Genomic DNA, 27,944 nt, shown 5'->3' on the forward strand with positions numbered 1-27,944 from the left:
ATTTAACAAATCAACCAAATAAAATTAGAACTAATAAACACATTTGTGAAAATGGTTCTGAGCTAGAAAAGTACAGTTTCACTGCAGTATTAGTACTTAAAAACAAATGTAGGAACTGAAAATAGGTGAGGAGGACAAATTAAGTGTAGACATCTCTCCTGTCTGGTAGTAACAACTGCAGTCTCACCCCTTTTTTCCACTTCTGAACTGTATTTAATACCTGAGCATAGGTCTCAGAAATCTAAAATTAAATATAACAGTATTTCAAATATATCTCCCCCTCTGGTTGAAAAATCAGGCAATAATAAAACCAAAAAACTTCAGTGAAGATTCCAGAAAATGACAGCTTTGTTTCAGCCTTAGAAGATAGAGCAGTCACAGCACTGAAGATGGTGAAATATAACTTAATTCACAGGCTTTGCAGAACAGCACTGAAATAAAACAACAAAAAATCACAGGAAGCATCTAAAAATTCACTGCCTGTCTCAAGTATTTTCGTTCCTTTTAATCCATTAACTACTACCAAAGTACCTAACTTTTACTGAAGCAAGTTATTCTTGTCTGTAAGGCCAACCAGCACAGTGTGCGTTCCACTTAATACAGCTATTACTGCTTAACTCCAGAGGTGTTTCTCAGACCACCAGCTGCCCAAGACAGCACATTTATCTCCAAAGACTCAGTCTCAACTTACTGATACATAAAACGTCTTGGTTGTATTTTGCACTGACTTACCACTTACATAATTAGACAAAGGCACCTACTATTTTATCCTACTCTCAATGACCTTGTGTCCACACTGCAACTGAAAGAAGTAACACAAGCAAGGAGAACGTGACCAATCCCAGCACACGGCCAGGTGTACAGTAACTTCTGTAGTTTTTGTATTTTAAAGCTTCCGCTTAAGTTTTCTCCAAATCTTCTGCTCAAAGCTTCACCTTCCAAGCTCTAGGAGACATTCACAAATAAAAATTCCACAAAACCCAAACCTCTTCAGCTCTGTTCAGTGGTTACCAGCCAACCGCATCATCTCTACTGTAGATAGAAAACTCTTTGAAAAAAGAATTTTTTAAAAAGAAATGGCTACTTCGCTGAAGAGGTAACACTAAAATGCAGCACTTTAACAAAATACTGAAATACTTAGTAAGAAACAGCATGAACATAAGACAGGGTCCTGTCAGAGAAATCTGTGAGCGTATCCAGTCTTTGTATAGAGAATGTGCACATAGCATATGTGTATCTACATATCCATGTATATCGATCTAGGCACCCACACACAAGTGCAGGTATGTGTAGATTATATATATTATATATATAAAGCTAACTTTCAGTCCTCAGAAAACAAAAGCTATCCCCATATAACAGCCAAATTCCTACATAACTCAATTTCGACATCTCATCTGGTGTGAACTGCACTCATTCCTAGTGTAAACCCCAGCGCGCTCTGCAATGATATACTGTAATGTCACATCGCAATCTGGATTTACTATAAAGGGCTGCTGACGAGTTTCAGAGCAGTAAACATTGCTGCGAGGTGTATTTCACACTGAGCTGGTTTTTATGAAGAACACTTCACCGCCCAGCCACGGCACCCAGATGATGAATGGTGAAAGATGCATGACAAGCTTCATCATTGTTTGTAAATCTTAACTGTTCCTGCTCACTAACTCTGCAGGCAATTTTCAAAGACAGCGGCCGACAGAAGGACAGCACAGCTTTCCTGAAGGTTATTCAACTTGTACTTGGCCTGAGCTATGCCTGTGAGGAACACTGGAAATAAACTCGTTGGCTACACTGAATCATAGAATTAAAAACGTCTGATGAGCAGGCACACTGATGGTTGCCAAATTAAGAAAGCCCATTAAATAGCCTTGGTATCTGTCCCTACCCTGCCCCACAGGATTACATGCATCAAGTGCAGGGAACATACATCAGTATTATTTACACATGCAATATAAATATGTATATTTATAAACAGGCAGAATTAATTATGCGCTGTCTGGTCCTCCTCCCACATGACGATTCCCTGCTATCCTGTGCAGTTACACACAGCGCTGCAACATCCCCCAGCAAATTTGCCCACTGCTTGTAGGAAAACTAATTCTCCTCTGTCAGAAGTGACAGGGGAAAGGAAAAGACAGAAAACTACTCATAGCATGCCAGCATGGCAATGGGAACAGATGCAACCCTTCTTTGGTCCCCTGAGATCATTCAGGGATCAGCACCATGGATTGCAACAGCCACTTGCCAAGTGTCACAGTTCAGCTCCCTGCAAGAGGAAAGGCCAGTCTACACTACAGAGCCTTAGTAACTCCTTTTCTTTTCCCTTTTCCTTTAGAGCTCAGTAACAAACACTTCTTCTGCTAGAGTGTCTCACAATCTGCACATGGATACTTCATAAGCAGAAGAAGCTGCAGAAGAACTAGCTCAGATGGAGACTCTCACCCGAGCTGCAAAACAAGCATCAGCTGCAAGGTGGTCTAGAGAGGTTCTCCGAGACTGAAAAATTATAGCTAAATATGGAGTTCTCTCTTCTCTTAACCAGACAAGTTAAAAGGATGCGACTGCACATTAAAGCAAAGCAAAGAGGTGAGCGGTATCACTGTTACAATTACAAATCATGCCTAGATAATCACTACTGTCCTGAAAAGGTGTCTTCATTTGTTCTATCACTTTATGGAAAAGCCTGATAGTTGATTTCTACCAATTTCTGTTGCTGTGGAAAAAATTCTGTATCAAGAGATAATAAATTTAGAGCATCAAAGCCATACCAGCTCTAAAAGAGAGCAGCTCAACTGACAGTGTTGATTTGTTGATTTTTTTCAATGAAGGACCCAACATCCTTTAAAGCATGAAGAAAAATCCCACACAGTCTCATCAGCTATAGTAACATCCACCATCTGACATAAAGAGCAGCTCATATATGCACAAAGTTAAGTCCAAGAGCGCAGTGGGTATAAGCCACTCATCTCTCAACATATGGCTCTAAAATGCTTGTAAACTGCAGAAGGCACTGAGAAACCTTCCTCTGCTAAGAGAATGTGAAGCAGAAGAGGGAAGGTGTCCAAGGAAAGCTAACAGAGCCATTATGTATTCCAGGATAGCACCTGGCAGGTGCACAGAGAGAGGCTGACATGCTGTGCAGGATCCAGTGCTACCAGGGTGGCACCTCTCTCCCACTCCTGGCTCTCTGCTGCCCGCTCAGCAAGGCTTTCCCTACTGGGATTGATGGGACACTGCAAACTTCTTTTCATAGAAGGAAACTGAAGAAGTAGAGATTTTGGCAGTACACATAAATGTATTGATTTGGATCTGGCACCTGCCTGGGCCAAATGCACCACCCATTTAAGTTTCTTCAGAATAGAAGGACTTTGTTCAAACCCTTGTTTTACCAACTCAAAGCCTGAAACTCGTAACAAGATGCAGGCTTCAATTTCAAAAACACTGCATCCTTTGATCCACACAACATAATAAGCAATGGACAAACAAATCCAATGAAGAAAAACTCAGTTTCTCTGACAACTATGCATGCACATGTGGTTTTGCAGGTGTGGGGGGACAGGGTACCACTGGCAACTGCTGAGGGTTCAAGCTGTCCCATTCTCTCTTGCTAGGATGATGAACAAATGAAGGCATTCCCACATAGTTTCCACGAGAGCTTAAAATTCCTGCTAGGGGATGCTAAAGCCTTAGTCCAGAAATACCTATGTTTCCACAAAAACAGGTGAAAAGCCTTAAAACATAGTTTTTTCCTACTACTCTGGAGGCAGGACCAGTGGCTGCTCCCAGATCAAACAGTAAGGGTTTGTCAGTCACCCTGACAAAAATCAGAAAAAGTCATGAAACAAGCCTATAATTCTGCAGCCATCCAATGCAAAGCTGCTCTGTGTACTTTTGAGTGAGCATAATATAAATGTTGCATTTAGAGAAGAAACTACTAAAATGAGCCTTTTAATCAGGACTGAATTAAAGAAGAATGCAAAAAAATGCTCGTATTACTTTATTTCTAGGAGTTCCCATCAGACATTATAAACTTATTTTAATATTGCTCAAATCTTTACTAATACAACTTCATTTATAACACAGACCAGTAATTTATAAAAAGACCTCCACACACAGAAAAATGAGATGTCTTACATTATCAAATATATTTTGACAGCTGCTGTTACAATTACTGAAATTATCAAGTATGATTAATACCATCAGAATCAGGGTTAGCAACCTCATTAGTTTAAAAGATAAAAAAAGGCTATGCTCAACAACTGTCTGTTCGGCTACACCCAAAATTCCAGTTTTTAATGAAAATGACATGTTAAAAAGTCATCTGCCAAAAGAGATCTATAAAACATTGCAATGTGCATGCAACATAATTAAGGCATGCAGAAATACAATAGAAAATCTGCTCACTGTCACTGTAATCAGTGCCAAAGGGAGGCTGCAAGCAGCATAGCCACTGAGGACTGTAAGAAGCAGAAATAAGAATGCACAAAAAAATAAACAGCTGCCCCAAGTTCAAGTGACTAACTTGAACAAACTGTTGAAGATCTACAGGCTTAGATTCTTACCCCTTTTCTCTTCTTTGGTGTTATCTCAAAATCTATTGCTAAGAGTTTGATGTAAAATGATAGTGGAAACTAGAGTCTTGAGTTTTCAGCAAACACTGCTTGCTTCTTCATCATTAAGGACAGATATTCTTGAGTAGAGGTCACTTTTTAAGCAAAGGTCACTTTTTTAGACACACATACATAACAAACAAGCTAAATACTGATGAATTTCTGGGTGCAAAATTTTATCCTCCCCATACACTCTGCTGCTGAAACCCTTCCAAACTCAAGATGATTTCTGGTGATGCTCTCCGAAGAAGTGCACAGAAAAGGAGTAGAAGAAGTATGTCTCACACCTGACAACACTGGGACTGCCTGGGACTGAAAGAGCTACTCCTTAACTTACAGAGAATGCGGCTAGCTGACTGACAGAAGATAATTTGGGCTATTTGCTATAGATGTCTCCCACTTCCTAAGCACTTTATTGGTACAGCTTTGTCAGTGCATCTTCCCAGCTAGCTGCAAATTAAGAGCAGAGAGAGGTAAAGCTTTTTGCTGTTCTTTGGGGTAATTTAATTTCTCAGCCCTATCAAACAGCCTGCTTTGTTTGCAGTTCCATCTTTGTAACTTCAATGCTTGCAGAAAGCAGCTCACATTCAGGGAAATGGTCTCAGTGACCTTTTGCTTACCAGGACTTCTTGACCTCCCTGAACCTACAGCCAGGTGCCACCTGTGGCTGTGAAGTGTTACTTGTTTGTCATGGCATTCACTTCTAGGACATATATTCATGCAAAATTAAGATATATAGGAAGCTGCAAAAAGTTTTGGTACACAAAAACCCAGCTGGGAAGAAAACATCCAATCTTTGCATCTCTCAAACATGTTTCTGGGGCACATAGCATTCCTTACATTCCAGCAATGCTTTTGACAAAGTGAAACTTTTTATCTTAACCAGGGAGACTGCTTCCAACATGCCCTTTCTTGCAGAACTACTGGAAGAGGCTCTTTACAGAGCTGCTCCAGTTTGGCCCAGCTTCTCCCATGGCTCAGTACTGTTGTTGATACAGCATCCAAGCACAGAAAGAAGGCTGAGTCTCTAAATGCAGATTCCGGAAATGTCTGTGTCAGTTTCATTTCCACAACCGTAAAACTGGGCATACCTGCTATCTGAATTCTAGAAAGGACTGTGAGAAGGTGTTTTAGCGCTGGAAGTAGTTATGCTGACACAGAAAACCTGTTACTAGAAATGTTCTTCTTCAGAAAATTATGTTTGCTTATTTACACAAAACTGCTGATGTTTTTTCTGCATCAAAATAGTATTTTCTTACATGCCTTTAGGAGAACTTTCGGACTCCTGCTTAATGTTTAGGATGCAAACACAGCACTGCTTCAGGACTTCACTCCTTGTACTTCCAACACTCACGATACTTAGGACATGAAAATAAAAAATTCAAAACTGTCCAGCAGCTGGAACATAATTTTAAATGCAAGACATTTTTTTCACCATAGATAATTACATCATAATTATGGTGTAATTATCTCAACATTTCACACAATGATGACATAGAGGAGGTTTCATTCCATGCCAACTTTAAGACCAGGTAACTGCTTTAAAATCTGAAGTGTCTGCAGATACAGGGATGTTTATCCTTTGCATCTTTCTATTTGAATGTTAAATTTTTCTGCCACTTTCCCAAACCTGGTAAACACTTTCATACAGGTAAGTAAATGCTGCACCTTCATGCAGTGTAAACAGGACCAAGAGTGAGGCACATGCCTTGCATGTGCTTTCTTGCTTTCTCAAATCAAGGTTTTGCACAGTTATTTAATAGATGCTAGAGAGGCTTACTGAAAATCAGTGGAAGGAGTTAGACTATTCTGGGTAGTGTGCCAAACCTAAAAAGCCTTATTAAAAAAACCAACCAACCAACCCCCCCCCCCCCCAAAAAAAAACCCCAACCAAAACAAACAAACAAAAAGCATACAGCTATCCTACAGGAATTAATGGGAACAAAGTATTTGAGTTTTGGAGATTAAATATCTTGTTGTGTCCCACTCTCACTTCCCCACTTCTCAACTTGTCTTCCAAAACTATGCTTTTCCACGTACATGCACAAGATTTGACAACCTTCTCATATGTATTTTCCTCCCACTGCTTTTGTAGAAAAAAGGAGAAGGAAGTATTTTGCAGTACTAAGTATGAAAACCCCCCTTCCACCTAGAAATTACTGCCTAAAACCTAAAACTTGTTGACCTAAGGAAGCCCTCTAAAACCATCCTTTTGCTGTTTGTCACTGGTTTATCAACTTATCCCCTTTTTTCCCAGTTTCTGCTGATATGGCAGCAGCTGTGCTTAGCTGGAAGCAAAACATGTTACTTGGAAACACTTCAGACTGCAAGGAGATTGACTTTGATGGTATTTTGACACTCAGAAAACATCAGCCCATTACTATATGGCAAGACATGGTAACATGCCATGATGGTCCTGTACAAGTGCTAGAAGCTTCCAGAGATCTTCACTTCACTGAAAGAAAGAAAGCGTAGCTAGTTCATCCCTTTTACTGTAACTGGTCTAAGCAGACAGCTAACTTACCAGAACAAAATTAGTTTGTGGTCTCATCAAATGCCACGACAACACATGAACTGTCAAAGCCTCTATAATACTGACGGTGCAGCTAAAGTGCAGGTAACAGACTGAATGTTTGTGTAGTAAGACCACTGCAGATTTGTGCCTGGGAATTAACAACCATTTTTGCTAATGATGCACACTTTGGATGTTTTGAAAATGTGGCTAAATCCTCAGTTTTTTTTTTTGACCTGCAGCTCTTCTAAGCACACTGTCACCTTCCTGCAAAATTTCTGGCTTCACGTAAGTCTTCACAGTGGTCTTAAAAATATAGTCACAGGTTTGCTGCAAGAGTTTAGCTGAAATTTTACAGTCTACATTATATAACAAATTAAATTAGATGATCCTAATGTTCCCTTCTGGATCTAAAATCCATCAATACATATTTTTAAAAAGAAAGGAAGACTCTGAGCATGATTACCACTTGAAACATATAAAAGAAATAAATGAAGTATGATTTGCTTTTTTAAAAAAGCACTAGAGTTGTTTTCAGCAAGTAGCAATCACTAACCCTGCAGAACCATGTCACTTGGTCTTCATAACAAAGGAGTCAGGACAGAAAGCTCAGCCTAATGATCAACAGAGAAATACTTAAGAATGTATCTTTTGTAGGAGACAGCAACTGCAACAAGTGCAGGTCAATACTTTGGGGAAATGACCCATCCTCTGTAATACACACAATCACCCAACACTCATACAGGTGACAATAAAGAGGCAACAAACCTCTAACCCTCTCAGGTCTGTGAAAAGCACCAGAAGAAAAATGTCATGGAAGAGTAAATAATATATTTCCTAAGGATATTCTTTTGTCTGTAGACAGAAGAAGTAAAAACATCTCCTCCAAGAACATGCCTAAGAAAAAAGAAGATGCTTCTAAGAAGCCTGTTGGCTATGATCCTGCTCATGGGTTCAAATTTCTTCCAAAAACATTGGTGCCTCTTTCACCCACTAGCTCCCTGCTATGGAAAAACACTTCTTCAGAGTCTGGAAAATGCTGTTTGATCTCAGTAAATTACATCTCACTGCTTGTCGGTTTCTGATTGATGGTGTAACTTAGGGAACAATATCTGTGTGTGGAATAGTGTCTGGAGAAGCAGTCAGGGATTATTGAAAATACAGTATTTATGCAGTTTAAAAATCAGTGGAACATTACGTATAATTTTTTTCTAGAGTGATGAAAAATTACTGAAGTGCATTTGGGAACAAAGGGTATAAGGTCTTTTGTCTATTTTTAAAAACACTTGGCTGGTAAGACCTCTTAGTGAGTTAGTAGTGATGGATGCAAGAAAAAGTGTCAACCGCAGTTGAGCATAAAACCAACTGCTTCTCCAACCAATGGGCAGAAAGGAAGACGTCACTGTTCACTGGTGGTTAGAAAAGAGGGAATAAAATAAAATTGAAGAAAAGAGAAGGAAAATGAACCAAGGATCACTGATTTCTCTAAACCATTTAAAACTACTGGAGAAGGAAGAAAAGTCTAAGGTTTCATCACACCATATGTTGTTTCTTCATCTATCTAACATGCCACAGTTAGTTGGAAGACTTTGAGAAACAGCCACTATGAAAGAACAGCCGCCTCCTCAACAGAAATTATTCTGGAGTTAGTGAATACAAGGGCTCAGTGCTGATTTACACAAGCCACAAGTATGACTTTATGCACACTTCACCTTCCAAAACATCACTTGGATCCCTAAGGTGCTGTCATGACACAGCTACATGACACAACTGAAAGGACTTCAACCACAGAAAGACCATGACTGAGTACAATTATGGAACCTACACAACATACATCCTTCCAAAACACAGAAAGAGAAGACTAATTTCAATGTAGAAGGAAAGAGAAGGAAATGAGGATGGATGCTGTTATCAGTGCTGTAACTCAGTGAAATAAAAAAACTGAACAAAAAAAAAACTTGGCAGGTGTAAAGTGAATGAAAAAAAATACTTCCCACAGAGCATATAAAATGAAACTGCCAAGTTCACTGATTGGTACAGAGAAACAAAATGTGTGAAAAGCTTATTGTCCTGGCTCAGGACACCTTTGAATGCTGGAGAGTGTCAAGATTTTGTTCTCTGTTTCTCTTATTTCTCCAGCATCAGTTACTGACCTGATTCAGTGATGGAGAGGCAGCTCAGTGGAGTTGGATTACTCCAGCAGAGCCATGTTAACACCTGTGTTAGCACTGTCTGCTGTGGGATAAGGGAACAAGGAAGTGCAAGAAACACTGTCAAAACCACAGGGTAAATTCACCAGTGCTGGAAATTACTGCGGATTACAGTAATCCTTAGGAGAGCCTGAAACACAATATGGAAAGAAAGATTTATCTGCAGTAGTTTTAAATTAAGTAACATGGTATGATGAGTTTGAAAAAAAAACAGAAGCAAGTCTACAAGGGGCTTCATTATATGGTTGGGATGCAGTAGTTCCCACATGTGGTACAGAAAGGATGGCAAAGGCTCAATGGGAGGCCAGTGAAAAAAATGACAGCATTTCTGAGAAGAAAAGGAATTCTGAGGTTGGAGCACAAATTGTTATTTACTTCTGTGAGGGAGCCAGGTAGTAAGCACCAAAGACAGCACCTCAAGTACTGTACAATTTTAAGAGACATACCTAAATGCAGAAGGTACAACTGATTTGACTCCTGAATCATGAGGCTTCTAAAGTGCAAGACTACGTGACTGTACACCATCACTACAAGCCTTCCAGAAACCAGCCACTATCTTTAAAACAGCTGCTTGATGATGCTTAGCTTCCTTGCCAGCAGCAACCCATGCCTCCTGGTGTAGGTCCAAGGCAAGGTGGTGACATGTGCCCAGTGGGTGCACTTACCTCTGGCTTTTGACTCTGAGGAGGAGGGGATGTCCTCAGAGGTCAGGATTTGGGGGAGGCACATGGGAGCGCCAACCCCCTGTCCCAGGTAGGAAGCAGGTGGGTAGTAGGAACACATGCGGTACTGGGAGCTGACGGCGTGGTGTCTCTCCATGCCCTTCACCTGTCAGGAGAGAGAAATGCAACAGCAGCCTGTGAAAGCAAAGCCCCAGTGCCATGGGGGCACCCTGCTATCCCTCGCCCCCACCCCTCCATGGCTTTGAAGGAGGTCACAGTGGGTGCATGGGAAGTAACATTCTGACATGCTAGCCTTGGGTTCTTGATTTGGTGGCTTCACAGTCTGCCCACACTGACCAGTTACAGGAGGTGTGGTGTGAGATGTGACCCAGCAGCAGCAGCAGCAGCAGCAGCAGCAGCAGCAGCACATCTATGGCTGTTTTACCTCACTGCAGATGGAGATGCATCTGGCACACAATCAAGTACCCTTCACTGCAAGCAGCTTCCTGCCAGGTCCCCAGATTATGGCACATTCAAGTGTATACACCTGGCCAGTTTCAGAGGTGAAGTGTCCCTCCAGTTTCTACATGTCCTCAAAGACTAACCTATCTCAGACTGCTGGTAACTGCTCTGCCAGGGACTTACTGGGTGGCTAAGGAGGACAGTCCTATGGACCAACTCTCACAGGATCTGCTCCATGGCGTTGAGCAGACACCCAAACACAAGTACACCGTTTTTCTTAGAATACCGTAAGATGGGAAAAATATTTTCTTGAAAAAAAGCAAGTTGTGTTTAGACTAGACAAGAAGCTGGTTGTGAAGCCACAACTGGACACCAGCCAGAAGGTCTGCCATGTCAGCTCAGCATCCATCAGATATCCCTTTTCCCTTCCACAGATTGCAGCAAAGTGGCTACACTCAGAAATCAAAGTTTTTTCTACTCCAATGCCCTGATACCATCCAAACTGATCTCCTCAGAGGAGTGGAAATGCTTTCTTAAATTTGTGTTTTATGAAAGAACTAACAACTTCCTATTATTTGTTACAAAGCCCTACAATGCAACATGGCCTCCATTCTCCAAAAATGCAGCCAAAACAAGATTAACATTCTCAACAGGAAAGATAAGACTAGCTGGTTTCTCTAAGTATGCTGGGAAGTGAATGGCTGAAAGACAGAAAGCTTCTAGGCAGAGACAAACCGTCAGAGTTTTGTACCGGTTATGATAGTAGCAGTGCCAACAATAATGCACATCCAGCTATGCTATTACACAGTGTCTGCAAGCAGACATGCCAGGCAGCCTTTTCAGCTAGGTCCCACCTCAGGTCTGCCGGGTCCACTGTGGTCCCTGGAGCCCTGCCCCTCAGCCTTTCCCAGGCTGCAAAGCTCAGAGCCAGGGAGCAGGGGAGGCTGGGCATGCACCTGCTGTCCCAGACGGCTGCCCCATGCCAGCATACCTACAGGGTCTGCTCCTGGCAGTAGGAGCCACACCACCTCTCAGAACCACTCCACAATGCAGTCACGCCTTGTTTTCCAAGGAGAATTCCCTGTAAGAATTCCATATTCATTTTCATGTGCCTAGCTGCAAATAATGTGGCCCAAGCCACATAAAATCCTGTTGGTTCTCTCTGAGGAATGTTTTCAGTGAGATTAGGTGCACAGAGAGAGAATGGTGGCTGTTTACAGGAAGCAAGTGCACTTCTGTCTGATTTCTGACAGCAGCATCCTTGCATATACTTGCACATGTACTGAGGGACTTGCTTTTACCCTGTGAAAAGTTAAGAGTTTTTCTCCTATAAATTAAAGCAATACTTTAAATTTTTGTTTTTCTACTTTCACATGCAGAAAAAGCTCAACACACACTGAAGTTTCATCCAGAGTAAATAGTAAATTGCTCTTCAAAAACTTAATGAGTCATCCTGAGGAAGTCTGAACTCAACCACTGACATTGCTTCTCCTCTTCTGATGAAGGGCACTCTCCTTTTTGGAAACAAGAATCCCTCAACAAAACATTGCCCAAAAGCTCAGTCTAAAGGGCATTTTGAATCTGCACATCTGCAAAGCTCAACAGCTCTGGAAGTACCACGGGAAAAAAAAGTTAGCCAGTTGTTGCCTGTGTGTTGCGTGTAGTTTTCCTTCCCTTGGTGGGGCAGGGCAGCATCCCCAGACCTCACATCTCCACTTCTCCCTTGTGTAAGGCCACGTGTGCACACAAACAACCAAGAAAAGGCTGCCTGCAGGAGATAGATTCTTTCAGCTGTAGCAAAATGGAAGGATCACTCCCTGGCATGAACTCAATCATGCGCACATCTCCCCCCTCTAAAGTGGATGCAGTGATACACCTCCTTTCAATGCTTTTTTTAGGGGTTTTCTCCATTTCTAAAAAACCAACTCACCTAAAATCCCTAGATGCAATGAATTATTACTACTATTATTATTAGTGTGTGGTAGCTGGCTAGCAAGAGACATGTTTTATAATCTTATTACCCACACCAAGTCTATGAACCACAGTTGGACCGACACCCAGAGGCTTGGCTCTGCAAAGAATATGTTGTGTATTAACCACTGAAGAAAATCCAAAACCTTTTGGTTTTCTTTTATTAAACTATTTAGAATCTACACCACAGTAAATCTGAACCATAAGGTTTCCTTTTTATAGTGCTTAGCAATCCTATTTTACAGTAACAATAAAAAAACCAACCAGTTGTAAAAATTCTTGACCTTAGTGCTGCATTAAAAAAGCGGCTTGGGAGACCACTACCTCATGAGAAAGGACATTTGGTCTGTATTAACTCCTGCAGCTCTGTGGAATCCTTGCAGGTTTTTGGGTGCCAAAAAGGGAGATCAAGACAGCCTTGGGGAAGCTCGAATATTCAGATTATTTTCAGCCTGGGGCAGTTCAGCTTTCCAAATGCTACAGTAAGGTGTCAGGTTTGGGATCCTGTGCTAGGTCTGTCTAGGGGGAATGCTGGGGTCATGCACAGACCATAGGAGGAGAATGCTTGGCCTTCTGGTGTCTCCTGCCTCCCTTGCCCCTTCCACCCTTACAACAAAGCTGAGACAGGCATGAGCTGGGACAGTCCCACCAACCACTCTGGTTTGTATCACTGCAGGCTACATGCCAAAAGAACAAAGCATATTTTAGGTGAGCAAGAGCTGTGGAAAGGAAAGGCATGCATTAGTCTTTGCAGAGGGCATCCTGAATTCCTAAGTTGCTTCCCTTCCAGCCACACAGTGCTTGTGCCCTGCACCAGCTGCAGGATTCACCAAGTACAGACTTTAGTGGGAGACACATATCATCAGAGCAGCAGCTGGCCTATGCAACATTTACAGGTTCGCCTAAATTGTACAACACAGCATACACTCAGTAATGTTTTAAAAGATGTACTGCAAGCAATGGTGAGATGCTTAAAATTCATGAACAAATAAATATGGCCTGATTGGAAGGCCACGAGTGCATAGGAAATTCTTTCCCTGTGCCTTGAAAAGCCACTGTGAGGAACTGAGAGGCAGCTGCAGTTTGCCCTTGCACAGGTAAGCTGGAAACAGGACTTGTTAATCACTGAGCGAAATGGTCAGTGCAGCCCTCCAGCTATGTCCAAGTGACAGCATACATAGCAAAATCCAGGGAAAACATGAGGAAAATGCTTTTGCATCAGACCATTCCTGTAAAAAGCCTTTCTCAACAGCTGGTCGAAGACCACATAAAGCCCAGCACCCCTTCCCAAGCTGGCAGCATAACTCTACATATCTTCTTCATGGAAAAAGAGCCAAGGAGAGAAAGTGGCCAAACCAGAAACAGGAAGGTGTCAAAGCAGGCACCAAGTGGTGATTCACCTCTCTAGCCTCAGAGATTAGAAAATGATCCTGTCCTTCCCAGATATTTGTTTAGCCAAAACATCACCTGTGTACTTCTTTTATTTGCAGAAGCTGCCAGGCACAATCTCTATGTGAGCCTGCCAGTGTTATCTTCACACTTTCCAGCTGATCCCAACTATAGGGCTTGTTTCCAAGAAACACAAACAGGAGGAGGTCATGAATGCTATTCCTGGGTGACAAGGGCTGCAAAAATTTATAAACAACACAGGAGATCAAAGCGCAATCCTTCGGCTCTGCCACTGGTGTGCCATATGATCTTGGCAAAGTCACTTTACCCAGGATTTCCATCCTTTTATTTCACCCATGACTCAGCAACAAATATACCAAGCTCAGTAATTATGGAAACACCAGAGAAACTTGAAAGTTTAACATAGCCTCCTGCTTCTGTCTTGATTTTAAAGTCGATTTTAGTGGGCATAAAATTGCATTCGTGTCATTGCTTGCAAACAACAGAATTCACAGGTTGGTTTTTGGCATGGGCAAGAAGGCAGCCACTGGGCAATGAAATGGAAGTTCAGGCATCAGTAACCTCCCCTCTGTCATTTGTGAGCTGTGTGACTGTGACAAGTTATTTGACACTTCCCTGCCTCAGCTTCTGCAGTTATAAACCAGGTTTGCTGCTTCTCTCCCATCTTGCAATGTTACTGCTTTTGTGCTGACCACTCACAACTTCTCTTGCACTCATACTGGCCAAGGTGTTTCATTCCTAAAACCAGCTAAGCATGTTTTTCAGAAAAAAGAAAAAATGAGTCTATGATTCCCTGCCTTTACTTACTTTGATTCTAGCACAGAAAATACAAGACACATCTATATCTGTCCCTCCTTGATAGACAAACTTAATTAACCTTTGCTATTCTGTTCCAACCTATTCTTTTAGACAAAGGCAGTGACCCATAAACAATATGTTACCATCAGAATCTCAACTGCAGTGACACCTAGAGATATAGCCCTATCAGCAGTATTGGAAAATAAACCACTTAGATTAGCTCCTCCAAGAAATATGGATTGCATTCATGTCACACATGAGCTGTCAGAAACATTAGGATACTTTTAGCATAAATCTGTAGTGTGAAGGGTATGTTATGAATACAGTATATAATTCACTGCTTACACATAAAATTGGGACTGTCTTGGGTGACTTGCACAATGTATATATATTTACACACACATGCACACATTCTACACTGACTTTTGGAGAGTAAGACTGCAATTTCTATAAGAGAGACAGGCTTTTTGGAGGAAAAACTGCACCAGAAAGCAGAAGCAGGTGGAAGAAGTTGAAAAGAGACATCTTTTTTTATTAGCAAGTGGCTATTCTTCAACCTCCTAGCTGTCCTGTCACAGCCACATTCTTCTGGATTTAGTAAGATAATTTTTCCAAGTTTGGTACCTCTAAGAAATCTTTGGTACTTCTAAGAAATCCTTAAAAAGCAGTTTCCTACATCAGCAATACTAAATACTTTAGAGATGGTAAATGTAAATCCCACACTAGAAAGCCAGTCAAAATTTCTCACAAGTTATTTTTGCTCTAAACTGGGGTAAGGAAAGAACAAAAAAGATGAGGTTCTGAAAGTGAGAACACTGGTTTGCCAAGAATGGGAAGTTCCAGGAAAGGGAAGGGAAGAGGAAAAGGAAAGCTGAAGTTCTGAAATGTGTCTAAAACATCCACACCAGCCTTAACCTTTCCCAGGAGCAGGATACCTGGAGTTACCAGAATACCAAAGAAAAAGCAGCCACTGGTCCCGAGGTGTGGGGGCACATTCTGCATTCTTTCCAATTTTTAATTTTTAATGGTTTAGCTGCATGTACCAGAAGTTTTAACATTTCTGGGGCATGATGCTGACTCACAATGAGTCCAGATTAGACTTGTGCTGTGGAACACGTGCCAGCAGTTTGTCAGCTTTGAAAATCAAGTCTGATTAGATTCAGACGTGTCCAACAAGGCTTTACTTTTGCTGAGATAGAAAAGGCTTCAATCACCCCATATTCTCCCACTGCAGTGAGACCAGTTTCAGAAGCACCAACTTTCAAGTACACCAACTCACTCTGACACGTGGTACTTATGCTGGCAAACTGATTTTACTTTTAACTGGATGGAAGTGGGTGGAATGCACACAAATTCCCATTGTAATGAGCAATTACAAGAGCTTCAAGGGAAACTAGATGCCCACACAGGACAGGGAAAGGAGAGGTACAGTAACCACCAAATCTGCTACATTTCCTACCAACCTAGGCTTGTCTCTTCCTCAGGTGCAACAACAGACATAGGTGATTATCTGCCTTAGAGCTGGAAGGAGCAGCAGAATATAAATGACCAAAGGAGCCTCAACCAAAACAATAATGTTCATTACACTTATCAAATCATGATAGATACAACTTCTGGTGTGACTGTATATAGACGAGGAAAACCTACAGAGAAATACATAAAATATTTGAACCCTTATGAATCCACTCGAGCATGCCAGCCCCTGCAAAGAACAAAGACTAATGAAATCTGACATTAATCTACATTAAAGATTCAGTGATTCAGTTTATTTGCCAATGCTCAATGATGCATTAATCCTCATCTCATCCCACACACACTCACATGTTTCCTCCCTGGCTTTTCTCTCTTGCTCCCTAAATTCTGAAACAGCAGACAGCTGGGCTGCTCAAGGCCTTGTCTGCATCCAGAAGTTAAATATGCAATTCTCCCTGTGTGGTTCAAGTTAATCTAGGATCTGTGAGCCTTCACCAACTGAGTCTGAAAAAGCCAGGTGTCTTGTCTACCCAGCTTAAACTGGAATATCTTCCAGTGAGCACAGTGGTGACTTCTACCATAAAAGAATACCTCCTGTGGGCTCACACCTTAGCAAGCTGCCCTAATTTGGTTACAGCAAGCACTGCCCAGCTATGACTCTGGCAAAGAAACAAAGATCAAAAACTTTGATAAAAAAGTTAACAGCGATACATGTTAGAAAAGAAAATGTGCTTCTATTGGAGACTGGTTGAATAAAGCCTGTACATGTAAAAAATAAATTCAGTCAGTATAAGCTGCCCAGCAGAAGTCCCAGTATAGGTAACAGCTACGTGTTTCCTCTGAGGAGGATAAGCACGCACAGGTTTGCCAGCAAAACCTCCTGAGTGTAAGCAAGGTCTGATTCCTCTTTGAGGATCATGCTTTGAATTAAACTCTCCTTCAATTCCTTACTGTGCTTGACAGAAAGGCTCATTAGTTATTCATCCTCCATTTATTGCTATTTCTGTGATCTTCCCTTGCTGGTAACCCACATGTGCAGAATTGATGTAAAACCACGTGCAGCAACTGAGACTTTGTTCCCCTTACAATAAACCATCTTCAGTGCCACACAGGGTTTTACAACCTCAGCATCACTGTACCCACTGCCATCAAATGTTTTCTAGCCTCTCACTAAAACTTTTTATTATTATTTGTGCAATCTTACGCTGTTAAGAGGATGCAAACCCTGTGACTCAGAACTCTTCGATCAAAAACTATCCTACATGTACATCAGTCTGAGAAACAGTTTGTAAGTTCAAAACACTGACCCTGAACTACACCCTGCCCTGTGTCAGAGGAGAAGTTGATCCTGGTTTCATGACATTTAGAAGCTTCTGGGATTTAGAAGCTGCATCAATTCTGCAGGCCAAAAGCAGCACCTTTATTCTCTCTGCTTGGACATCCAAAACATCAAAACAGCACTGAGGAATCCCAAAAGGTCTGCTATGGAGAAATTAAAATCTTAGATGTGGTAGACAATTAAATTCACATAAAGGTGAATGGAATAATGTGGTATATCCCACAAGAGACATCACCGCTTTGAGCCTGCTGGGGGAAAGAAAACTGTCCTTTTTGAGAACACTCATGTAGTTTTTTTCCTTACTTACCCTGTAAAGATCTCACTAATTTGAATGGCACTTAAGCAGAAGTTAGTTTCTGCAGGGCCTGAAGAGAAGAATTATGGAAATCACAGAGTTGTTTTTATTTCTTTAAGGGGTGTCAAAGGTTCCACAGCAACTGGCAATCTCACAAGTGAGACACAGATTCTCTAAGCCAAGCCTTTCTGTATACATTACAGTACATGACAACAGAACTGTGAGTGAGGACACCACATCGTCATTCTAAGGTTTAACATACTCACACAACTCTTCCTCAAACACTATGTGCTAGGTGAAATGTGGGACTAGCAGCCTGCAAGAACATTATTTTCTCAAGGCAAATGTTGCCACTCTTCATTTGTCTTGTGATGGTGTCTCCATGCATCAGCAAGCTAAGTGCTGCAGATGCTTGAGAAGTAACCTTCTATCTGAAACATTCTGAGATACCAAGCTAACGCAATCAACCAAAATAAAAAAGTTGAAAAAACACTTGGCACCTCACACCACTACCATGCACAAAATCCTGTAACTCGCCTTGACTAATTTTACCCATGGCCTGGTGGTTGAACTCATCAGCTGGAGAGGACACCATCAACTGGAAAGGTGTACCTTCATGTATCAACATACTGAGAGAAGAAAGCTCTCATGGGATGGGCTTGCATTGCAGAAGGAAGAGAGATAGCTCTTGATCCCATACAGCTGTACTCATGGCAGAAAAAGGCATGTGGAATAGTGATAAGTGCTACAGTAATTGCAATCACCCTGGCATTAGTTTCAGCTCCTCGGTATCAAAAATTAAAACGCCCTTTCGGAGCTGGTCCCTCTGCCAGAGAAACCTGGCTAGAGAAACTCTCTGTCAGCAAACAGGATGACCTATCTGTTCACTTACACAAGGAGGTTTTGGTGGACATTTCACTGTTGAGTGGTTTCACAACACAGCCTTTGCAGAAGCAGCCTGCCCTGTCTCGATGCTCTACAGAAGAGGTCTGCCCTCTCCTGTCCTTACACAAGGGACACAGGCATACGCAGACTCAGAGGGCAGTCTTACCAGTTCAGTCTCAAACAGGAAAAGCATCTCTGCAGTCCAAAACCAAATAGTCCCAGAGTTACTGAAATGTTTCCACTTTGCCAAGAATCCCCCATACTGGCAGATTTTCCCTTTTTCCAGTTTCTGACTGAGTTGGACGCTACAATTATCATGTCCTAGAGTGCGAGGGCTTGATGTGCTTTGTATCCTAACGAAGTATATAGAGCTCTGGTTTGAAACTCGCAGGTACTGCCTGTAACCTGAACTACATGAATAAAAATCACGAGCTCTGGAGCTGCCAGAACACGCAACTAGCATGATGCCACGTCACATTCAACTGACTGCAACCAAACTGCTGCACAACAGCATGGTCTCCCAGGTCACCTCAGCGTATTGGATGTGAAACATGGAAAAAACCCATGCTTCTGAAGAGCAAAGCCTCCCAGGAATTACACCTTAGGCTCTCAGGATGTTATATTGGGCAATTGAATTGGACTCTTTTTTTCTGGAAAACAATTAATAATCTACTGTCACATAATACAGAACATAAAATCACGTTAGTGCCCTTTGTGCTTGTGGCAATTTATCCATACCATTATCACTGTCCGACTATGTAATTACTTTTGTTATGCTGCATTGCAACATTTTGTCTAACTTTCTCAAAATGGGTCCTAATGCCTCCCTGGAATATGGTTCTGGTTTTGCACTGCCACGAAACCAGCAAAGAGGAGATCATACCTGCCACTGTTTTCCTGACTGGCTTGGCATGTATGTTGCTGGGAGACTTCGAAGGCTGTTCTTCATGGCCGACCCTACAATTGTACCCCCTGTCTCACTTGAGGAAGGCTCACTCGCCACTGCCATCTGGTACTGGGAGTAGTTGTACAGGTTGTTGTAACAAGGATACAGAGATGGCTGGTAAAAACTGCTGTAGTAGGCGGAGTCCACAACCAACTCAGATGTGCTCTCCAAGTGCCCTCTGCTGGGGATGGAAGGGATGTCCTGAATGAGCATCCGTCCCTCTGGAAAAGAAAAAAAAGACCATTATCTTTCATCTTCTAATGAGCTACTACTCCTCCCAAAGGCTGGACAGAGACTGGTAAATAAGTAGGAGCTGAAAGCTAAACATGGCTGAGTGTTCGGTGGAAACTCAAGTGGATCAAGAACTACTCACAGTCCAAGACTGCCACCTACACACACCACAGTCTGTGAAACAGCAGACAAAACCAACTGCAGGTTAAAACAATGCTCTGAATCCTCAGTCAGTATCAACTGATGGGGACAATGATTTACATCGCCTAACTTTGCAGTCCCCTACTACTTTTTAATCTGTAACAGTGTGCCAAGTCTCTTGTAACTGTCTGGAAGCAGAAAGGATCTAGCTACAGAATGACTCCTCCCAGCCAGCATCCTGAAGGTGAGAGGACACCTTCTGAACATGCCTCTATGAGGGGCAAACAGCCACAAGGCAAGAGAAGCTGCAGTGGGCAAAATACCACAGGAACAGCCAAGGTGTCCCAGAAACCCACACGCTACCTGTGAGCAGTACGGTCCTCAATCCTTGCTGAGCATTCAAGCCCAAATTTAGCTCCCGTACCTAGAAAATCACCAAGCAGAACAAGATGCCCCACCACTAGCAAAAGAGGATGAGGAGAAAGGTACTGCGTGTGACTTGCTGCATCCACTCTGGACTGCCTCCAGATCTGGAGGTTAGCTGGCTGCGCTCCCCACAGGCAAGGTCTGTCTCCCTGCCATTCCCTAAGATGGGGATGCTTCTCAGACAATGGGAAGCCACGATTTCCCCACTTCACTGTCAACCAGGGCCCTGCAAAATTTGCAAGCATGAAAAACAGAAGGTGCTTGTTGGTACTATTGCATACCTAAGCTCTCTCTCATACATGGCATCAGTTACATTGCCAAGCCAGACATAACAAAAAACTGCCACAATCTTATATATACATTTACAGGGGGAAAAAAAAATCAAACATCCAGATCCCTCCATATCTGTAGTTCTGGCTCTAGTCTGCATGCCTGTGACCCTGCCTTGTACCAGTTCTCTGTAAGGAGCTCCTCTTCTCCCCATGATGCTGTCCTCCAATTGTTTTGTAGAGAAGAAAACAATGTGGTTTAAAACATATGGATGAGCTCCCAAGAGCTATTGGTATGGACATGAAGCAGCATGGGCAACAGGCACATAGGAAATAACAGCCCTAAGAGAAGACATTTCAGGCAGCTCTAGTTTGTTCTGGATCTTTCTCTTGGTGTACCTGTATCTTGGTTACTTACCCGTGGAAGGAATATAGTGGCATACCAGCCTCTCAGAGTCATGATAACAACATCTACAGTCCTGTGTATTAGGTGCATATTAGATCAAATTATCAGTTTTACCCATTATTGCTATTTACAATGCAATCTTGTTTCACTTCTTCAGCTATAATGAAAGCTTTCTGCAATCATGGATCATCTCCTTGCAGGTCACTAAATTACACAGTGCCCCCATTCAGTTCTTGCTGCCATTCTGTTGCCGTCAATGAACTATTTATTAGCAAAGACTGTTTTATGCTTCCCGCACCTGATTTTTCTGCAGAACCATGTCAGCTGGCCTTGTTTATCTGAAGTATTTCTCAAATTTGCATGCAAAACAGAAGTGCCTGCAACACCACAGAAGACTTTCAGAGTTTCTGCACTTTCATTTTGTAATTTTTAAAATTATTATCCTGCTTTTAGGCAAGACTCTTAGATCCTTTTGTCTGCATCTGATAAAATCAGAACTTAGACCACAGACACAGCACAAGCTTGACTCCCCTCCCTAAATTTACCTCTCAAATAAAGCTGCATTCCAGTTGCTCTGCTTTAAATGTTGCAAAATAGAAGCCAAAAGTAAAATCCTCCAACACATTCCTTGCTGGGATACAGATTTCACATGACAGAGACATGCAAGGCAATCACCTGCTAAACTTCTCACAAGGCTATATTATTGCACAAATGTGCGATTTCTTCTAAAATCTCTGCAGTGTCTTTCAATTTACAATGCATCATCAGAAGGGCTACTACTCCCCATTAAAAATACTAGCACCAGGAAGATGAGGTCTTTTTACACCTGCATGATCTGGATGAGGGGATCAAGATTATCCTCAGTCAGCTCACAGACAACACTATGTCAGGCAGGAGTGCTGATCTGCTGGAGGGCAGGAAGGCTCTGCAGAGGGGTCTGGACAGTGCTGGGTCCTGCCCTTGGGTCACAGCAAGCCCAGGCAGTGCCACAGGCTGGGGCAGAGTGGCTGCAAAGCTGCCACAGGAAAAGGCCCTGGGGGTGCTGGTGACAGCAGCTGAACATGAGCCAGCAGTGCCCAGGTGGCCAAGAAGGCCAATGGCATCCTGGCCTGTGCCAGCAATGGTGTGGCCAGCAGGAGCAGGGCAGGGATTGTTCCTCTGTACTCAGCACTGGTGAGGCCACACCTTGAGTACTGTATTCAGCTGGGCCCCTCACTCCAAGAAAGACATTGAGGTACTGCAGCATGTCCAGAGAAGGGCAATGGAGCGGGAAGGTTCTAGAACACCTGCCCTAGGAGGAGTGACTGGGGTTGTTTAGGCTGGAGTAAAGGAGGCTTCCTTATTGCTCTCTACAACCGCCTGAAAGTAGGTTGTACCCAGGTGGGGTTTGGACTCTTTTCCCAGGTACAAAGTGGCAGAATGACAGGAGACAGCCTCAATCTGTGCCAGTGAAGGTTCAGGCTGGCAATCAGAAAGAACTTTACCGAAAAGGTTGTTAAGCATTGGAATGGGCTGACCAGGGAAGTGGTAGAATCACCATTCCTGGAGGGTATCAAGGAATGACTGGATATGACACTAGGTGCTATAGTCAAGTTGACAAGGTGGTGATGGGTCAAAGGCTGGACTCAATGATCTTAATAAGTCTTTTCCAATCTAAATGGTTCTGTGATTCTGATTCTCTAATACACAGGAGAGATCAGTCACCGTGGGTGCCAGCAGCTAAAAGGAAGAGAGGGGGAGAAAGTAACAGCTTTTGTTGCAACTTTTGGAAAGCTCTTATGCAGTACACTTCCTAACATGGGACAAGATGGGCTAGGCTGGAACAGAAACCTACCCATAGCTATTCAACAAATCACACAACCATTCCTGATATTCCTGACGCTTCTGTGACATTCCAGCGGCTGTTACAGGGAGCTGTGCTACAGCTCCCTCCTGAAGAGCAGCAGTGGCAGTATTCTGCTGCATTACGGAGGAGGAAAAAAAATAAAAGCTTTTTGATCCTTCTTTTCCCTTTTTGTCTTCTATCTGTGGTTTGGGCTACCATCATTTGGCACCAGCAGCGCAAAAGGTTTGACTTGTCCCACATTTTCTTTTATGTAGCTGCAGAACACCCACCAGTGGTTCAGAGTTCAGGGCTGTTAAAACCCACCAGAAGTGTTCTCTGCTTTCTTTGGCCATCACTCCATGCTCCAAGTCCTTACACTACTATCAGCTGCTATCTCCAAAGCTGGTCTGCAGAGATTGCTCATTCAGCCACTCAGGCACCCATATGCATAAATCCCCAAGCATCAGCAGCCTGGGGCATTTTTCCCTTATAAACTCAGAGTTATGAAATCCATGCTCCTTGTAACATCTCCAGCACACAACCATTCTGAGCCACTGGGCCACACCACAGAGATGTGCCCCAGGAGATTAACAACAAAAAATATGAGCAAAGGGAAAGGCAAAAGTTCAAATGAAGGGAAAGACACATCCAGCTCCTTGAAGAACTAGGACTCCTGTGACACCGCAGGAAATACCGCCAGAAGAGTTAGTTTTCCCTAAATCCCACAAGACACCATGCTTCTAAATGTGGAAAGGACATATCTGTAGCAATCAACATCTGTAACTATCTAGCTGGGGTTCCTCTGGTTGGTCCTTGGCCCATACCTGTAAGGGCAGACTCCTACCTACTGGCTGAACCTTCCTACAGCCATGCCTCCAGCCACTCAACAAAGTGTTCTCCTCAAGAGAGGCTGTCAGCCTGTCACTGTGACTGTTTTCTGCCAGCAAGTAGAGAACACCAAGGTTAAGGAAGCAGCTTTCAGCTGATTTCTTTCTTTCTTCCAAATTCAACACAGCTGAATGGCTCTCCTGGCAAGAAGAGGGTCTTCCTCTGCCTTAGAGCTTGCAGCATTACAACACATGTATATCAGGGTGAAATTTTTGAGAGGAATTAAGTTCTCAAGAAGGTAACCCCTACTGCACTGTCAAGCTTCCACTCTGTCCCTCCACCTGCACTTAAAAAGATGAGATCTGTTGCAGGAGCTGGGCTTATGACTTGGCTGTCTTCACTCTCTAGATGGAAAGAGTAGGAAAAGGGAAAAGGCACCTGGGCCTTTCCCTTGCTATTACACACAAATTTAATATTCTGGAAGTTGCCTATACAACATGATCAATGGGGCTGAGCCAGTACAAGGAGGTACAGAAAATAGGGTAACAGTAACAAAAAAAGAAAGCAGTTTAAATTCGCACTCAGATTTTGGAATGCCAAGTCTACTACGTAGGGCCACCCCAGGCTCTTCACCCATGAGCAACACTTTTACAGCAAAGACAACAGTACCTCTTCATGCAGCTGTGCCCTTGGATCTCTTAAGTTCTTTTCTACATCTTCACTAAGTCCCGTAGAGAACCGATGCTACTTTTTTTGCACTATGTACACAGTGTGAAATATGGCCCACTCTTTCATAGAAGATCAATATGATGCACAATAAATACTGGTATTGATCTTTCAGTGTTGTAGACGACTCTCCGACTCTATGGCATATTAATAGTAGTTAACCAGTAATTCATTTCAGGGTGGCTGGTATTTTCTTTTAAAGAAGGTGAGTACTAGGGGTCAGTTACACATATATGTCTTTTACATTCAGTAACCTATGATGGGCTCCTGCCTTTGCTTAGCAGAGCACAGTGAAAAACACTGGTCCAGTTCTTCGGTAATGTAAACCAGTCTCAGACCATTTACTTCAATAAAGCTACGGTGATTTACACAAATTACAGATATGCATGGCAAAATCAACGCAGAAGCCAGTATATAGATCATTTGGGAGAAGAAAGGAGAAAGGCCAGGTAATTTACAGGAATTTCCATCATCATCTCCTTCTCACAGATGCAAATGTGTTTTTAAGGTATATACTGAGAAGTAAAAACACTGAAATTTGAAGGCTGCATAAAAGCATGGAGTATTTTCTATTCCAACTGTACTGTTAAGGGCCAGTTTTACATCTTATTATGTGCTGGCAACGGTAATTTAAGTATGTGTGGGTAAGCCTCTGATATGAGGTCAAATGACATAGAGTCTATACTATTAGACTTTCTTAGCATGTAAAACAGGGTGGTAGCACCAAAGTGCCTACTGGGAATGGTTACTGAACCACACAGAAATCTGGGGGAGATTATCAGTCATCCTACTTGTGACAGATGCACACCAGTAACTGTTTTATAAATCAGGATAGCAGAGCCACATTTCCATGTCTGGGAGCATGCCGTAGCATGGTTCAATTTAGTCATGTGGCATTAGACTGGATTAGTCTCCAACTGATTGAGCACTTCAGAAAAGGGACTGGTATATGCATTGTGGCAATTATTCTGAATTCAGAATTTCACTGCTCCCATTTACTGGCATGTGTTCTCATATAAACCAATGGTTCACAGTTTTGTTTTTTTTCTTTGCCTACAGAGACTCTGCACATAGACAGCTCTGCTGTTGAAAATACAGAACTGTGACTACTCAAGTAACACGATGACTCAACAAGCAGGTAAGCACTGCCCAGTAAGTAAGCTCAACCACTGGTAAGTTTACGTTTCCTGCAGTTTTCAATTTAGAGTGACACTTTTCACCAGTTTTAATACTTCCTGCAACCCAGCTTCTGCACAGGGACAGCTACACCATTAAAACACACACAAAAAATTATTCAGTCAGGAAACACCTGCCTTCATACCTCAAAAGAATCTTGTATCTGACAACTTCTCCCTGCTCAGTACATAAAGCATTGACACACTCCTATTAGCTGGTTTAGCAATATTAAGTCTTGCAATGCATTAGTTTAGTTCAATTCGTATCTGGCTTTGAGGTTGGACAGTAGCCTTGAACAAGGCCAGTGTGAAATCACTCCCTAACATCATAATCAGAAACTCTGGTACAATGTGTTTCTCCCACCAGACAATCATGACAGAGCTATTTCAGATGTCAAAGAAAGCTGGCACTATTACTTTCTGCTGAGAAACGCTGCCTCCCAGAGAACAAAACGCACACGCTTGCTCTGTCTTTGAGAGGAGTATTTCTACTCTCTTCCTATTAGAAGTTGTGGATTATCTTTGGTTCCAGCACTGAACTTTTAACTTGATATAAAGTTAATGTGCTAGACAATGTTCATTTCAGGCAAGGCTATGGGGTTGTGTAATTTTCTGCCACCCCCAAAAAAGGCCATTATCTGTAATTACCCATTACCATGCATAATTATTTCTTCTATTCTGGTCTATGGCCCCCAGGACTTCATGATGTTACAGCTCACTGCATTATCTTATCAAATTTGTTAAGGAAGCTTTTTTGACCTTTTGAGCACTTGTCACAGCGTATACAAAAGCCGGCAGTAAATTGTTGAAGCATGTACTATGTGATTTATTATTTGTACCTTGCATAGTGATACCGTACAAAATACTACACATGAACACCTTCCCTATTTCCACTCCCTGCTTTAGATCAAGTAAGAAAAGGAAAGGAAACCCCTCCAGTAACAGAAGGAAGGGAACAGGAAAAGGCTGGAGTCTCTCAGTGGGAATTTAAGAAGCATGACAGCAACAAGCAGCTAAACCAGAACATCGAACTCTGCAGACAACCCCAGCTGCTCTCTTCTCCAGTGCCACCTTTTTTCTTTCTCCTCTTTCTCCACAGAGTCTATTTCATCTTGTTTTCACAGCTTTGTAACCTGCTGATCCCTGCTCTTTCACACAAAGTCCATTTACTGCTCCTTCACTATGCAGAATACAAACCACCCCCCACTCACAGCTTTGGTTAATGCAGTATAGGTTCTTGACAGACAAATTTGGGCCAGTATGACATTCACAGGGATTGTCCTTTATGTATACTGATGTGAATGTGCAATAACCAGGATTTTGTGTTCATTACTCTCAAAGTTCCCAGAAAAGGACCAGGCAGTGATCAACATCCCAGCACTACCTGCTTTGGCTAAGAGCTTCACTGCACTCTAAGTCCATGTACTACACCCCTCTTCTTCCTAACGGCACTAGAACTGATGGTGACAGAGAAGCAGGGCACTCAAGAAAACAAGAGAGACAATTCCCTGTTATCCTAACTTTTGTTTTCCCCTTAGTCCCCTATTTATCAATAGTCTCCAGAGAGTGCTTTATCTTAAAACCTCTTGTTTAGGTGCTTGTATGCATAAAACTCTCAACTCATATCCCTAACTGCAACAACAAATTGACGAAATTATGACTTAGGAAACTAGTACAAAAAAGAGGTTTTGGTGCTTTTGAACTACATTGTTAAATAAACAAACTTCCCAGGAATCAGAAAATCTGAAATACTTTTCTATCATGACAAACAGAAGGAAACATCAAGGATCAGGTATTTAGTTTGGACTAAAAGTGAACACTATGAATTGCTGTAGCACAAAGTATCCAGAATCATGCCTTTCAAATCTGTCAGTAAAAGCCTTCTCCCCTTTAAAAGAAGACTGAACCAGGAGACCCTGGTTTCCTTAAAGTAACCCTGAATTCAAATGCTAAGAGGTAGCTACTCAAGCAGCTGCTGTGAAGATAAAACCCTTCTCTGCAGTTTGCAGATTTCTGGCCCTTCACTCTGTGCTGCCTCTCAGGCAGTGGGGAGGTGGAAACCACTCTGCAACCAAGATGAGCCAGCAAACACAAGAAACAAGCAGGGTCCACAGAGCAGAAGAGGAGATGGTGCTTGTTCCTGTGTCCTGGAACCTGATTTCTGAGATGTATGGGCTCTTTTGCTCTCATTCTCTTATTGAAAGCCAGATCTGCAGCACTCCCAATTATTTTCACCAGAAAGCTTTTAAGAAAACTGTGTCTCTTTCTCCCTCCATCAATTGCCAATGTTATGGCAATTGTTATGGCTATGTTGAGCTCAAACATGAAATCTGGTGGTTCTTCT

General features: G+C 42.4%; 1 protein-coding gene across 1 annotated transcript in view; it reads right to left on the reverse strand.

Annotated features, from left to right (window-relative positions):
• DMRT1 (doublesex and mab-3 related transcription factor 1) overlaps positions 1-27,944 on the reverse strand; it is a 58,310-nt gene that overhangs the window by 15,065 nt on the left and 15,301 nt on the right. The window contains exons 3-4 of the mRNA XM_054652567.2: positions 19,511-19,794; positions 9,998-10,160 (exon numbers count right to left, since the gene is read on the reverse strand). Coding sequence (XP_054508542.1) covers positions 9,998-10,160; positions 19,511-19,794 — 447 coding nt within the window. The remainder of the gene's footprint in view (positions 1-9,997; positions 10,161-19,510; positions 19,795-27,944) is intronic.

Source organism: Agelaius phoeniceus, chromosome Z (assembly GCF_051311805.1).
Source record: "Agelaius phoeniceus isolate bAgePho1 chromosome Z, bAgePho1.hap1, whole genome shotgun sequence".
In the NCBI taxonomy this organism is placed as follows: Eukaryota; Metazoa; Chordata; class Aves; order Passeriformes; family Icteridae; genus Agelaius; species Agelaius phoeniceus.